The sequence below is a fragment of the Mauremys mutica genome, chromosome 5 (assembly GCF_020497125.1).
Source record: "Mauremys mutica isolate MM-2020 ecotype Southern chromosome 5, ASM2049712v1, whole genome shotgun sequence".
In the NCBI taxonomy this organism is placed as follows: domain Eukaryota; kingdom Metazoa; phylum Chordata; order Testudines; family Geoemydidae; genus Mauremys; species Mauremys mutica.
In genome coordinates this window covers 101,371,284-101,384,095 of record NC_059076.1, presented here as the reverse complement: position 1 = coordinate 101,384,095, position 12,812 = coordinate 101,371,284, and the positions used below count along the sequence as shown (strand labels likewise).

The following is a 12,812-nucleotide window of genomic DNA, read 5'->3' as shown; positions in this document are numbered from 1 at the left end:
CATGAGTCAGCAATATAGACGGAGGAGAATAATTCATGGTATTATAAGGGGGAATAATTAGGAGTCAAAGGATGAAATTAACAAAAAGATTTTCCACTAAATGTCAGGAAAATGGCAGAGATATCTTTTAGGCTGAGGAATAATCTTGAAAAAGAAGTACGTACTAGAAAGGAAGGAGCCCTATTGTTTAAGGCACTTAAAATTAGGCTGGAATGTAAATAGTATCCTGCATTGAAGTTGAAATGGGCGAGGTGACCTAGTTATTTTCTTCTACCTTGATACTCTGCAAATATCAAATTGTAGGAATTTCTACTTTTTATATTATTTTGGCCTTGGTAGGAGACTAAAGTGTTGTGGTTTTGAGTAGAATGTTTGCAGTTCATTCTCCAGTTAATCTTGTAGGCATGTATACTGCTTATATCTGTGAAAGAAATTTTCATTATCTTCATGTTAGAATTTTACTTTTTGAAAAAGTATGTTTCCTATTGAGCAGGAAGGTAACAACACAGAGATTTAAACCCAGTCTGTGGGTTTCACTTTCAGTTTCACTTTCTTTGGAGATGTTAACAATAAAATATTATAAACCTGCCAATATCACAGGTTTAAATCAGGCAAGAAGAACAAGGCTGTTCAAAATACAGTTACTAATGAATGCTGATATTGTTCAAGAGAAGTGGGAAATACTGTTTGATTTTTCATGCTATGTGGTTGTTTGGTATGATTGTATGCTGTGAGGGCTATTGTTTGCTTTGATGTGATTTATTATGTTTTTCAATCATTGTCAGACTCGGAAAGTCTAAGATAAGTGCCTCTTTGTCATTTCCCAAATTTAAATAAATAAAATACAGTACAATGTGTTCTAGCAATAAATTCCGTGTATCTCATAAATGATCCCATGTCTTCGCAAAGATTTAATAGTTGTGTAGTGATAGCTCAGTGCTAAAATTCATTACTTTTGCAAAATATACTAAAGGATGCTTACTGTATTAGTAACTAAAATATTGCAATACTTGACTTAGGCCATGCCTACACTTACAAGCTTACAGCTGTGCTGTTGTAAGATCATTCATGTAGCTGTGTTATGCCGATGAGACAGTGCTCTCCCATCGACATATTAAAACCAGGTCAATGAACAGCGATAGCTATGTCGGCGGGAGAGCACACAAGTGCTTATGCCAGCAAAACTTATATCACTCAGGGGTGTGATTTTTTTTTTTCAGTCCCCTGAATGACAAAAGTTTTGCCAACATAAGTGCTAGTGTAGACATGGCCTACATCAGAGTATAGCTTCTGTAGAGCTCCTAAACTACAGGAGTGGAGTTCCTCTGCAGCTACACTCTTGTGGAGCTTACATTCAGCCCTATGGAGCTTTGCTGGGAGAAGGGAGAAAGAAAGGCGCTTGTAGCCAATTAGGTTTTCTGCTAAATATCAAATGACAAATCCCTTGTGTTTTATTTAGCCCTTTGTTAACTGAATAATGAGGAAGTAAACACCCTTTTAAAAGTAATTAAAATAATCTGTCATATATAATAGTCAGCTATTGACTAGTCAAACTCCAGTTAATCAAAATGTTTTTTGTCCAAAGGTCTAATAATGTTTCAGCTTCAGGCCTGGTCTACATTACAGAGATAGGTCAATGCAACGCAGCTTACGTCACCCTAACTATGGAAGTGTCTACACTTAAATTTTGCTCTTGCTGACGTAACAACCTTGTAATGCCAACTTAATAACTCAATGTCAGTGTAGATATTATGATGTTTATGTTGACTGCTACTGGCTTTTGGGAGCTGGCCCACAATGCCACACACTGACAGTACAATCAATATAAGCGCTCCTGCTGAGGACATGCACTGCCGACACAAGGAGTAAAGTGTAGACTCTCACCAGCCATGTAATTACTGCAGTGTCTCTATGCCGATGTAAGTTAGGTCGACTTAATTTTGTAGCATAGACAAGGGATGTAAAAGATTAATTGGTTAACTGGTAAACATAGAGCGGGTCCAGCCGCGGCTGCCCGGCCATTTTTGCAGTCTTGTGGCATTAAAGTGTTTATGTATTACACAGTTCATCTTCAGCGGAATACATTACTCTGCTACTTATGTCTTGTTAGATAAATAGTCTTTTTTTAGTCAGGATATATTTACCAAAAGGCAGCTGATGCATTCAGCTGTTACGGATTGTTCTTAATTAAAATAGTTTATCACTCTTTTTCTTGGACCTGCTGAAGACATGGGGCTGTTTAATGTGTGTCTTTGCATAGACCCCAGGGGGTAACTTTTGGTGGGAAAAAAATGAAAGTGTTGATTTATTGCTCCTCGAGAAGAAAGTCAGCTCTGGGAGGAGCAGCTTCTTACTTTTCAAAGTACCATAAATTACGGAATAAAACAAACTAACAGCCATAAAATGACTATTTTTTTTTCTCATGATTCAGTTCAGGATGGAGAAGTGCTAATTGTCTTAGTCTAGTAAACCATTAAAAACAAATATTAAGAAGCTGTAGGTGCTGGTTTGTCTCTCACTAGATTAACCAACAATACAAAGACAAGGGGTTGCTTACAATTTCTTAATTTTATAGTTTGCATATATATTTCACCTTTCCATATCTGCTTCCTTTCGATGTCCATTTAATCATAACAGAAATAATCCAGCCAGCCACTTAAATAAATGTACAGTTTGTCTTGGACTGTTGCATTAGTGAATTCATGGATCCTCTAAGCATACAATATTTAGATACCACATTCACAGCATCTAAAATATAAACATTTGTTCTTCTGCTTTAGTTATATCTTCTGTTTCCCAGGACAGTGCTCCATAGTGTGTGTGGGGGGAAGAGGGGGGAGCTTGCTTGATAAAGCACTGCCCCTATTTGGTGAAGTTGCATCTTTATTTGCACTGTTGCGCAATATTTTGTCTTGTGGCTTTGGGAACCAGTTTTTTATCCACAGTAGCTGTTTATCTGATTTACAGAAAGAATCTGTATCCACTAATTATATATTTAAATAGAGAAAGTGAACCAGAGAAGACTTAAGAATACAAGTATTCCAGGAACCAAAAATTGTGCATGTGAAATTATATATGTATATAACAGGCTTCCCTTATTTGTGCCCACAAATTGTTGTGGGTTTCATTTTGTGGACACAGTGGTTATGTGCACAAATAAAAGGATGGTGGCATCTAACTTTCTAATTATACCTGCAAATCAGGTAAGCCTCTGTCCTCATTTGCACCTGTGGTTATTGCAAGCAGCATATTGGGAATGCAAGAAGAGACAGCAGCTCTTTTTAACAATCAGGCCCTTTAAATGCGATTTGATTTAGATAAGATATTGATGAGAAGGGCTGTGGGACTTGAAAGAAACTGTCACTCCGTGGTGAATATTCTAATTTATACAGAACAATGTGAGCATGGTATAACACAGGCAATTAAAAGACATGGTCCGAAGTTATTTACAAACTAGATGACATACACCATGACATAGGTTGAAATGATAACAGGTAAGGCGGGAGGAGTAGGGGAAATATTTAGGGTGCAAAGTCCATGCAATTACTAGTTCCTGTACAGTATGTGTCATGGTAAATGTGACTGTAAAAACAGCACTTTCTTATTTAACATTCATTATCTCATCATCATCATAGCTTGTTGCTCCAAAACTGCAGCCAAGACCTGGTGATGTCACTTATGTTGAATAGTTCCTCGTGGGTGCAGGATTTTGACATGGGGCACTGCATCAGGCAGTGTTCAATTGTTTGTCTACTCTAAGCTCTCCACATTGACATTTGGAATCATTCCTCAGCTTACACTTGGTCATATTGTCACCAGACTTTCCCATTCCAGATCATGCCTGATATTAGTATTTCTGTTTAAGGTCAGTGCCTGGGAGAAGGAGTTCTGAAGGAGCCAGTTTGCCAGAATCATTGGCATTTCCTGCCATTTCGTTACTCTGTAGACTTTCCCAGTGGTCTTTGGATGTAAGGGATTTTCACAGTCAAAGATGTCTCTGTACTTAATCTCTTGGATGGTGGAATTCAAGAGTGGATGTCTTGAATCCTGCACTTGTTTTTGTGCCTTCTTTCTATTGAAGGCATCTTGCCTCACTGGTGATGGTGCAATCCTTATGAGACAATACAACGACAGTGTGGAAATCTGTTTCAAAGTCCCAGTGATGATCTTACAGGATTGTTCGAGATCAGTATAAATTTTGTGTGCCTGCCTCAAGTGTGATCATTCTGGGGGACAGTACTCTGCAACTGAGTAACAGAGAGACACTGGTTGCTCAGAGTATTTTGCGGTTGGTTTGCCATTTTGTAATGGCCAATTTCTGGAGTTCACAGTTCCTAGAGTTCACTTGCTTTTTCAGCTTCTTGATGTGCTCTTTGAATGTCTGGATTCAGCCTAACATGACCCCAAGATACTCCAGATGTTCATATGCTCAAGGATTGTACCATCTCACAATATCTGGAGCTTCTCCTTGGCCTGAAAGTTTTTCAGGCGGAAGGTGCACACTTGTGTCTTGCTAGGGGTGGCAGTCAGAAACGGTGTCCAATAGTTTTCTCCAAGAATGCTCGGGGAGCCAGTTAGACTGTGCTCAGTGTCCTCAGATCTTTCCTGTTTGGTGGTAATGTAATGATCATCTACATAAATGAATATTTGCATGTTGGGGAATTACAGTTGGTCATTTGTGTAGATGTTAAGTAATAAGGGTGCTAGCACTGAGTCTTGGGGCAAGCCATTCTGATGAGTTCATTGTCGACTTTTCTGACCATTCATCTCAACAAAGAAACATTGACTAGCAAGCAGGGAGGAGATGACTTGGACCATCTTCCTATTTCTCAAAATTCTTGCCAGTTAGAGTAGAAGTGCATGATAGTTCATGGTGTCATAAGCAGCTGACAGATCAACAATGCAATCCCTGTAATTTTGCAGGTTATGAAGCCATCTTTGATGTACTGAGTTAGGTTTGCAACTTGGCCACAGCATGAATGTCCTGGGTGGAAACCGGTTGGTCATCAGTCAGCTGCCCTTCCACTATTAGTATTATTCCATCCACTATCATCTGCTCATATAGCTTGTAGGTTCAGCAGAGTAAGGATATTGGGTTGTAGCTCTTTACAGAATTGGAGTCTTTATGGGGTTTGAGTAGTGGAGCCACTTAGCCAGGCTGCGAAGACAGGCCCATCTGCATTGTCTCTAGGAGAGAGCTGAGGAAGTCAAATAGCCACTTCTATGCTCTCATCCCAAAGTGTAGTAATAGTTCATTAGGTATACCATTAAGTCCAGCTGTCTTTCCACACTTCAGGGTTTCTGTAACTATTGTCAGCTTCTCAATATTGAGTTGCTGACTGGGGACTTTTGCTGTCTCTGGGCAGTGAGCAAAAACTCCTACTTGATTTGTTTTGCTTTGCTTTGTGGGCTGTTTACCATTTAACATTAGTTGGTGTGTGACTTGGATGGGAAGATTGGAAGGATGTGCTTTGGTTGTTGTCCATCAGGGTTCAGATTTTGAATAGTGACCCCTTCTCCCCCCCCCCTTTTTTTTTAAAATCTATTGTGGCTGAGGTTTATTGTTTCAATCAGCTCCCTCCAGCAGTCACACTGCTCCTGTCAGATCTCTCTCATAAAGATTTTCCCAAGTCCAATGGTTTTTTTTCACCAAATGGATCTGAGTCAAACAATTTTGAATATTGTTGGCTTGTTTGTTCTGAAAGCCCAGGTACATACAGTGTACGTATGGCTTACGTCTCTACAACAAAAAAAACCAAAAAACCCAAAACAAAACCATTGCAGCATTTCAGAGCTCTGGGTCTATGGACTCAGACTTGGGCTGTGTTGCTAAAAATAGCATCAGCTAGTATATCTTTTTTGAGATGAGGAGACCACATCTGTACGCAGTATTCAAGATGTGGGTGTACCTGGATTTATGTAAGGGCAATAAGATACTCTTCGTCTTATTCTCTATCCCTTTTTTAATGATTCCCAACCTCCTGTTTGCATGCCTGTCAGTCAGGCATGACTGACTTTAATAATTCTTAGCAATTATATTTCAACTTGAAAGTACTTCACAGTTTTTAAACTAGTTAATCTTTACCGTACCGCAGTGAGGCAGCTAAGCATTATTCTCATTTTACAATTGGTGAAACTGAGACACAGAGTGGTGTAGTGATTTCCCCTTCCCAGGGAGCACAGAGGGAGTTGGGGACAGAGCAAACATTAAAACTTATTAATTACTCGATTCTAGACCTGTATGCAAACCTGTACATGAAGGTCTGGTGTACTACTGAAGTCTAATAGTAAAAATATTTGTAAACAATTTCATCCAGCCCCAGAAGACCTTTGGGAAACAGTTGTGGGTTTTCCCCCACTCTCTCTTTCTCCCCTGTCTCTCATCCCCCTAACAAATTAAGGAGAATGTTTAAATGCACAGCCAAGTGCAGATTTATCACTTCTACTCAATGTCAGTATTAAATATTAGAGTAGACCCATGCTGCATCAGTTTGCCTGATCAGCCTGGTGGTGTGCACATGTATTAAAGAAATGGTTGCAGTTACGCCACTGAAGTGATGTTCTAGGCTGACCATTAAAATCTAATGTACGTTGCAAGTGGCAGTACTTCTCCCGGTTTTTGCTCTTTAGATGCCCTTTAGGTGTTGAGCTTAGGTACACATTTCATGTTCTTACACAACAAAGGAGGACATACTCTTAAATAGACACAGCATTGAAGCCCAGCTGCTATTTATAAATGATGTAATACCAGGAAATTCAAGCCCAGGGCAAAATAAAAACTATCCCTCCCTTTTAAGGCCCATTGTGTATCTTTTTGAATGTGAAGTTCATTAACTGTTTTAAAGTAAACCTAGGATTTTAGGTTTGTCTTTTATCGTTTTTGTTTGTTAAATTATAGCTGCATAGAAGGCCCGGTTTGCTATAGAACTGCAGTCTCATGAAGGTCCGAAGGGTATCTGAGGGATATAAACACTGAAGAAAACAAATTCAGTAACAATGCATTAGCAATTGGTCACAGGCCTAACTACACTGGGAATTTTCCCCTACTACACCTTTTGGAGTAGCTGTGCTGGTGCAAACTCCTAGCGTGGAGGAATAAAACTGCTGTTTCACTGATTTGGGGTAAGCTCCCTTTAGTGGCTATTTTTGCATTGCAGATGTTAGCATTTTCCAGGAAATCTCCCTCTATTGCATCACCACCACCACCACCATCCTGGTAATGGTAGCGATGAGGAGAATGGGAATGTAGCTCAGCTGTCAGTGTCTTTAGCCTATTGTGTCGTCCAACCTGCTCAGAGCATGTCTGGAGAACATGGTAATACGAATACTTGTAATTGGTCTACTCTGGCACTCCCATTGGTGGAGCTGTACTGGTGATGGAACAAGGGAAGATTTCCTAGAAAATGCTCATACAGACATAGTCTGAAATGTGGCTATATATAACCAAATTATATGTGTAACTGACACACTGCATAAGTTATGTGGCTAGATGAAGGGTCTTTTTCCTTACAATTCACAAATCTGAATCGGAAATTGCCAAACCTCATCCAACTCCCAGTTTCTCTTCAATTCCAGGAATATCACTTTGCACTTAAATAGCAGCTTTCAGGAGTGTGTCTCAAAGTACTTTACTTTACAAACACTGAGTCCTGAGGATCTGGTGTATTGGCTCTGCAATGGGTAGAGGAGGGTGTGAGAGGAAGCTATTATGCTGGAGTAACAGTCCAAAGATGGTCACCTAAAACTTGGCACGGCATAAGGCAACCTTACGTCTACTCTCAATAGTGCCTCTGGACAGGGCTAGAATTAGGGAGGGTGAAAAAATGGTTTAAAGTCTCCCACAGATGTTTTCTTCTTTCAGTCTAGAAAGGGAAGAACACACAGTCTGGCCTATTAAATAATAAGCCTCACAACACCCTTGGAGGTAACAAGAACTATCCTCTCCGTTTTACATATGTTAAAACCAAGGCACAGAGCTGTATAGGCCCAAGGCTGCTCAGCTAATTAGTGGCGTAGCTGGGAATAGAATTTTGAAGTCCTGACCCATTGTCTTTTTTTCCTCTATGTATGATTTAACTGATGGTTCATGCATCATGCTCAAGGGTGAAGTAATGTTTCCTGACTGTTATTTGTCATATTCATTGTTTTAATCCTCTGACTAATACTTTTTGCCATACTTCCTTATCTATTAAAAAAAACAGTGCTAAGGTCTTTCTAAACTCTTGAAGGTAAAACCTTTCAATTGTTTCTGCATAGTTCTGTTGTATTTAAACTGTTAAAAAACCATGGATATGTTTATTAAAGGCATAGGTGACCTCCAGAAGGGCTCTCTGGGGTTCAAGCATACCTCGCCATCTCAGTACTTGTCTGGGGAGATGGTTCTCCTGGTTTGATGTTTTAGAATGCTATTCCAGACCTCCTTCTGCAGCATCAGCAATCAAATTTTCATGAACATAATAATTCTGAAAGTGGGTTTAATCCTAAATTTCTTCTTTCACTAGATGAGATCCATTTCTGTAGAAAATTATGTATTCATTGGTCTTTTGTCAAAATCATTCTGGATTGTTAAATACCTGGCAGTATTCTCCGCTGGATGAATACACTATGGCACGAGGTTTGTCTTTGTTCTACAGCCTTTGTTGCTGATATGATAATATAATCCCTTACTCCAATCAAAGGCTGCGAAAGAACACAAAGTAGTGTGACATAACCAAGTATGGTACACACAATATAGATATGGGCCTAGCAGACCATTGGAAGAAGACTTGCATGTGCTATTCAGACAGCAGAAGCGATTTCCAACTATTATTGATTCAGTTCATGTTAATTAATTAAAATATTGGTCTCTGATAGTAGTTGGGCTTTTGTTTATAATTTATAGTTTCTGTGGATCATAACTGAGTATTTCCTAACATGGATTCCCTGAAAATGGTGGAATGTTTCTTAAATTAATTTAGGTAGGACTCCCACCATGTGGAATTATAGAAATATATGACAAAAGGAATTATTTTGTTTCTTTCAAACAAAATTACTTTCTGTCAAAAATATTGTAGTCTAATGGTAGAATGTGCTACTATGAAGGTTATAACAAGTCTGCAAAATTTGCCATTAATCTACCAATAGCATTAATGCTTGGCATTCCTGATTGTTTTCTCGCTACTGTTATATTCTAGAATGTTATTTGTCTTTCCTTTTGAGTTTGAACTTGATACTAACACTGGGTGTGAGTGGAGGCTGGGGTGGACGAAAATTGAGGATTTTTAAAAATTAAATTATTACATTAAACAGAGGTTTAATTTTAAAATATAAACCTATTTAAAATTAAATTTGAAATTGGCAGCCTATGTCAAGACCTAAAGTGATGATGATCTATTAAAAAATAATAGTAAGCAGTACATATTTGCTGCTAAGTTTTAAAGAAAGTCAAACCACTGAACTGATGGAAGTTGCTGGCTAAGCACCTGAAGTTTGTTGAAAGGTTAAACCAACTTTTGACAGCAATAGTCTCTTTTGCAGGGGCAGAGAGAATATTTTCTTCTTTTCATCTTATTCAAGGAGATCATAGAGTCTTAGAGTTAAGGCTAGAAGGAACCACTAGATCATCTAGTCTGACTTCCTGTATACCACAAGTCACCCACTCCGCCCAGCACGTGCACACTAAATCCAGCAACTGAAATGAAACCAAAGTATTATACAGTTATGTGCCACCGACAGAAAATAGGAAAGACTGAGGTACACCAGAGCTCGAGGTCCCCTTAATGACAGGGAAAGGATTAAGTGAGATATACCCAGATAATCCTGGCAAATGACCCACCCCCACATGCTGTAGAGGAAGGTGAGAAATCCCCAAGGTCACTGTCAATCTGACCTGGGGATATATTCCTTCCTGACCCCACATATGGCGATCAGGTAAACCTTGAGCATGTGAGCAAGAATCAGCCAGCAAAGCACCTGAGCAAGAGATACTTGGTGCCACTTCAGAGCTCTGGCCTTCTCCATCTCCAGTCATGTCCATCCCTAATGCTTCAAGAAAGGAATTATTATTATTATTTTTTTTTTAAAGAAAAACCCTCCCAGAATACGTTGGGGCAAGCAGGTGGAGAGGGGTGGGGGCAATCCCTTCCTGACTCCTGCTGAAACCCTCAAGATTGAGCTTTGGGGAACATATGAAAAACCAGACATGAGCCCCTTGAGCCCAGCCCCCTACCATCATAAGCAACACCATCATATAATTGCATTCATACATTTCCCCTTCTCTGGTAAAACTAATTTAAGTTGTTTGCCTCCACAACACCTATTGGGAGGCTGTTTCCGAACCTCACCTTCTGATTGTTAGAAACTTTCTAATTTCCGGCCTGAATATGTTCATGGCCAGTTTATATCCAATTGTTCTTGTGCCAACACCATCCTTTAGATTAAATACACTCTCTCTAAAATGACCTCACTAATACATTTATGGAGAGCAATCATCTCCTCTCTCAACCTTCTTTTTGCTAGACTAAACATGACAAGTTCTTCCAGTATCCTCTCATAAGATAGGCCTTACATTCCCCGATCATCCTGGTAGCTCTTCTCGGCATCTGTTGTAGTTTAAATTAATCTTTCTTGAATATGGGTGACCAGATTTGTACACAGTATTCCAAATGAAGTCTTACCAGTACCTTGAACAATGGCATTAATACTTCTATATCTCTACTAGAAATGCCTTGGATCACATTTGCCCTTTTCATATCCTCATCTCGTTGGTGCCTCATAGTTATCCTGTAATTGACCCACATGCTCAGGTCTCTGTTGCTTCCAACTAAGGAGCCCCAGGTTGCAGCAGAAATTTTTAGAGCGTGATCTTGCACTTAATACTGTTGAATTTCATCCCATTTCTGTCATTCCAGTCTTCAAGATCATCCTGTATAATGTTCCGATCCTCCTCTGTATTGATCATGCCTCCAAACTTGGTATCTTCAGCAAATTTTATTTACAAGCTCTGACTTAGCACACTAGTTCACTTCAATGACCATTTCATTCAATGTTTAGAAACCAATTGGGAGCTGAAAAAGCCAGAAAGTTTGTTTTTTCTCTTTCAATCTATGAATGAAAAATAGCTGTGGGAGGATGAGACCTACTAGTTCTACAATTTTCAATGACATGGTGACCAGAAACAGTCAATGCAATTCATTAACTATTGATGATATTTCCTTTTTTTAACAAATCAGTTTTAAATGCAAAACATTTTAATAAACTTTTCTTACGTATCCAGCACATTTAAAGTAGTTTTATTTAACTAATAAATAGATTTTAAATGCTGGTTTTTGCACATTTTTTATTCATTCGATTTCCAGCCAAATGGAGCTTGACACAAATCAGAAGTATAAAATGAATCATCTAGTACAGTGGTTCCCTAAGTGGAATCCCTGGACTCTTGTGGGTCCACCATAGGTTATTCAGTAGTCTGTCCTTTGAGACAGGGCTAGAACACACTGGAACAGTGTTTCGACACTTTTACTTCATGAAGAACATCATTTTATTCTCCACACAGCATGGTGAATGATGCATTTCTTAACATAATAAAAATGTAAAAATTGAGGATCTGAATAAACCTAAATTAAACTATATAATTGCTTAAATAAATATATATAGATATAATTTATTCTCCTAGTTAGCAAAAAGAAGCACCAAATGTAGTCTAAAAGCTATAATTAATTGCAAATCAACATGTTTTAAGGTTACCAACCAATGAGAATCAACCTTTCTTCAGGAAAATAACTAAAACGTACAAATGCAGAACATAATTAAAATCGATTATTTAAATCAAGGTTTTCTACTTGCTGATTTAAATAATGATTAAAATTTGTGATTTAAATTGTTTTGATGTAAATCAGTCCAGAGGCTTTTTTGGAAATCCTCAGCACCTTGACAGATCAGGTCCACTGATTGTGTATTAATGATAATGATCTCTTGTTAGGGAAGCAAATGAACCAGTTTTCATTCTCCCTGCAAGGTTTTCTATTGAACAATATCTAACTACTAATGCACATATTGTTTGAGATAAATTCACGACGTCCCCAGCTGGTCTCTCAGAAAAGGAGGCACCCAAAATTAGTGACACTTGGAAATTGGAAATGGAAATTTGACATAAGGAGTCTCTTTTTAGCATTCCAATGTCTTAGGCATAAAGAACCATTTGTTGATACTGTTTTTTTTCTCTTTCTCGTAGGTGCCTGAGATTATTGGCTCCATTCGACAGGCTGGAAAAATCGCTCGCCAAGAAGAGTTTCAGAATAATCCATCAGAAGTTGAAGACCCTTTTTCCAAAAAGTTTGAGGTGTTGTTCTGTGGACGAGTGACAGTAGCACACAAAAATGCACCCCCAGCATTAATAGATGAATGTATCGAAAAATTTAACCATGTTAGTTGTACCAAAAAAATGGAATTTAATTCATTGTCCCAACAACGTGAAACTGCCAGTAATTCTGGAGGATTATCATTCAGTGATAAATTGCGATCTGTTTTCCAACCCTTGGTCAGTGAAGAAGAAGAGAAAAGGCCAATTAGGAAATCTTATTCTCAGCCTGGGCTGCGTTCCTTTTCTTTTAAGAGGGACTTGCAAGATGGGAGTTGCAGGAGTAACAGTTTTGCCAGCTCTTTTGATGAAACTGAGACTTCGCTGAACCTAAAACGTCAACTTAGCTATGGACACAATGTCGTGCAGCCAACAGATATTGCAGGAAACCGGACTATGTTGTTCACGGTAAAACAAATTGCAACTTTGAAAGCATTTTATGTCTCTAAACACTGGATAGGAAATGCAAAAGAAA

General features: G+C 38.7%; 1 protein-coding gene across 6 annotated transcripts in view; it reads left to right on the top strand.

The window, feature by feature from the left end:
- The window catches only part of TBC1D1 (TBC1 domain family member 1), a 192,101-nt gene that overhangs the window by 70,897 nt on the left and 108,392 nt on the right, over positions 1 to 12,812 (top strand). For 5 of the 6 annotated variants that reach the window (XM_045018773.1, XM_045018774.1, XM_045018778.1 and 2 more), the window contains one exon: positions 12,212 to 12,745. In XM_045018773.1, the coding sequence (XP_044874708.1) occupies positions 12,212 to 12,745 (534 nt within the window). Of the gene's footprint in view, positions 1 to 8,536; positions 8,615 to 12,211; positions 12,746 to 12,812 lie in introns of those variants that run through there. The other variant, XM_045018777.1, reaches the window with a different exon arrangement.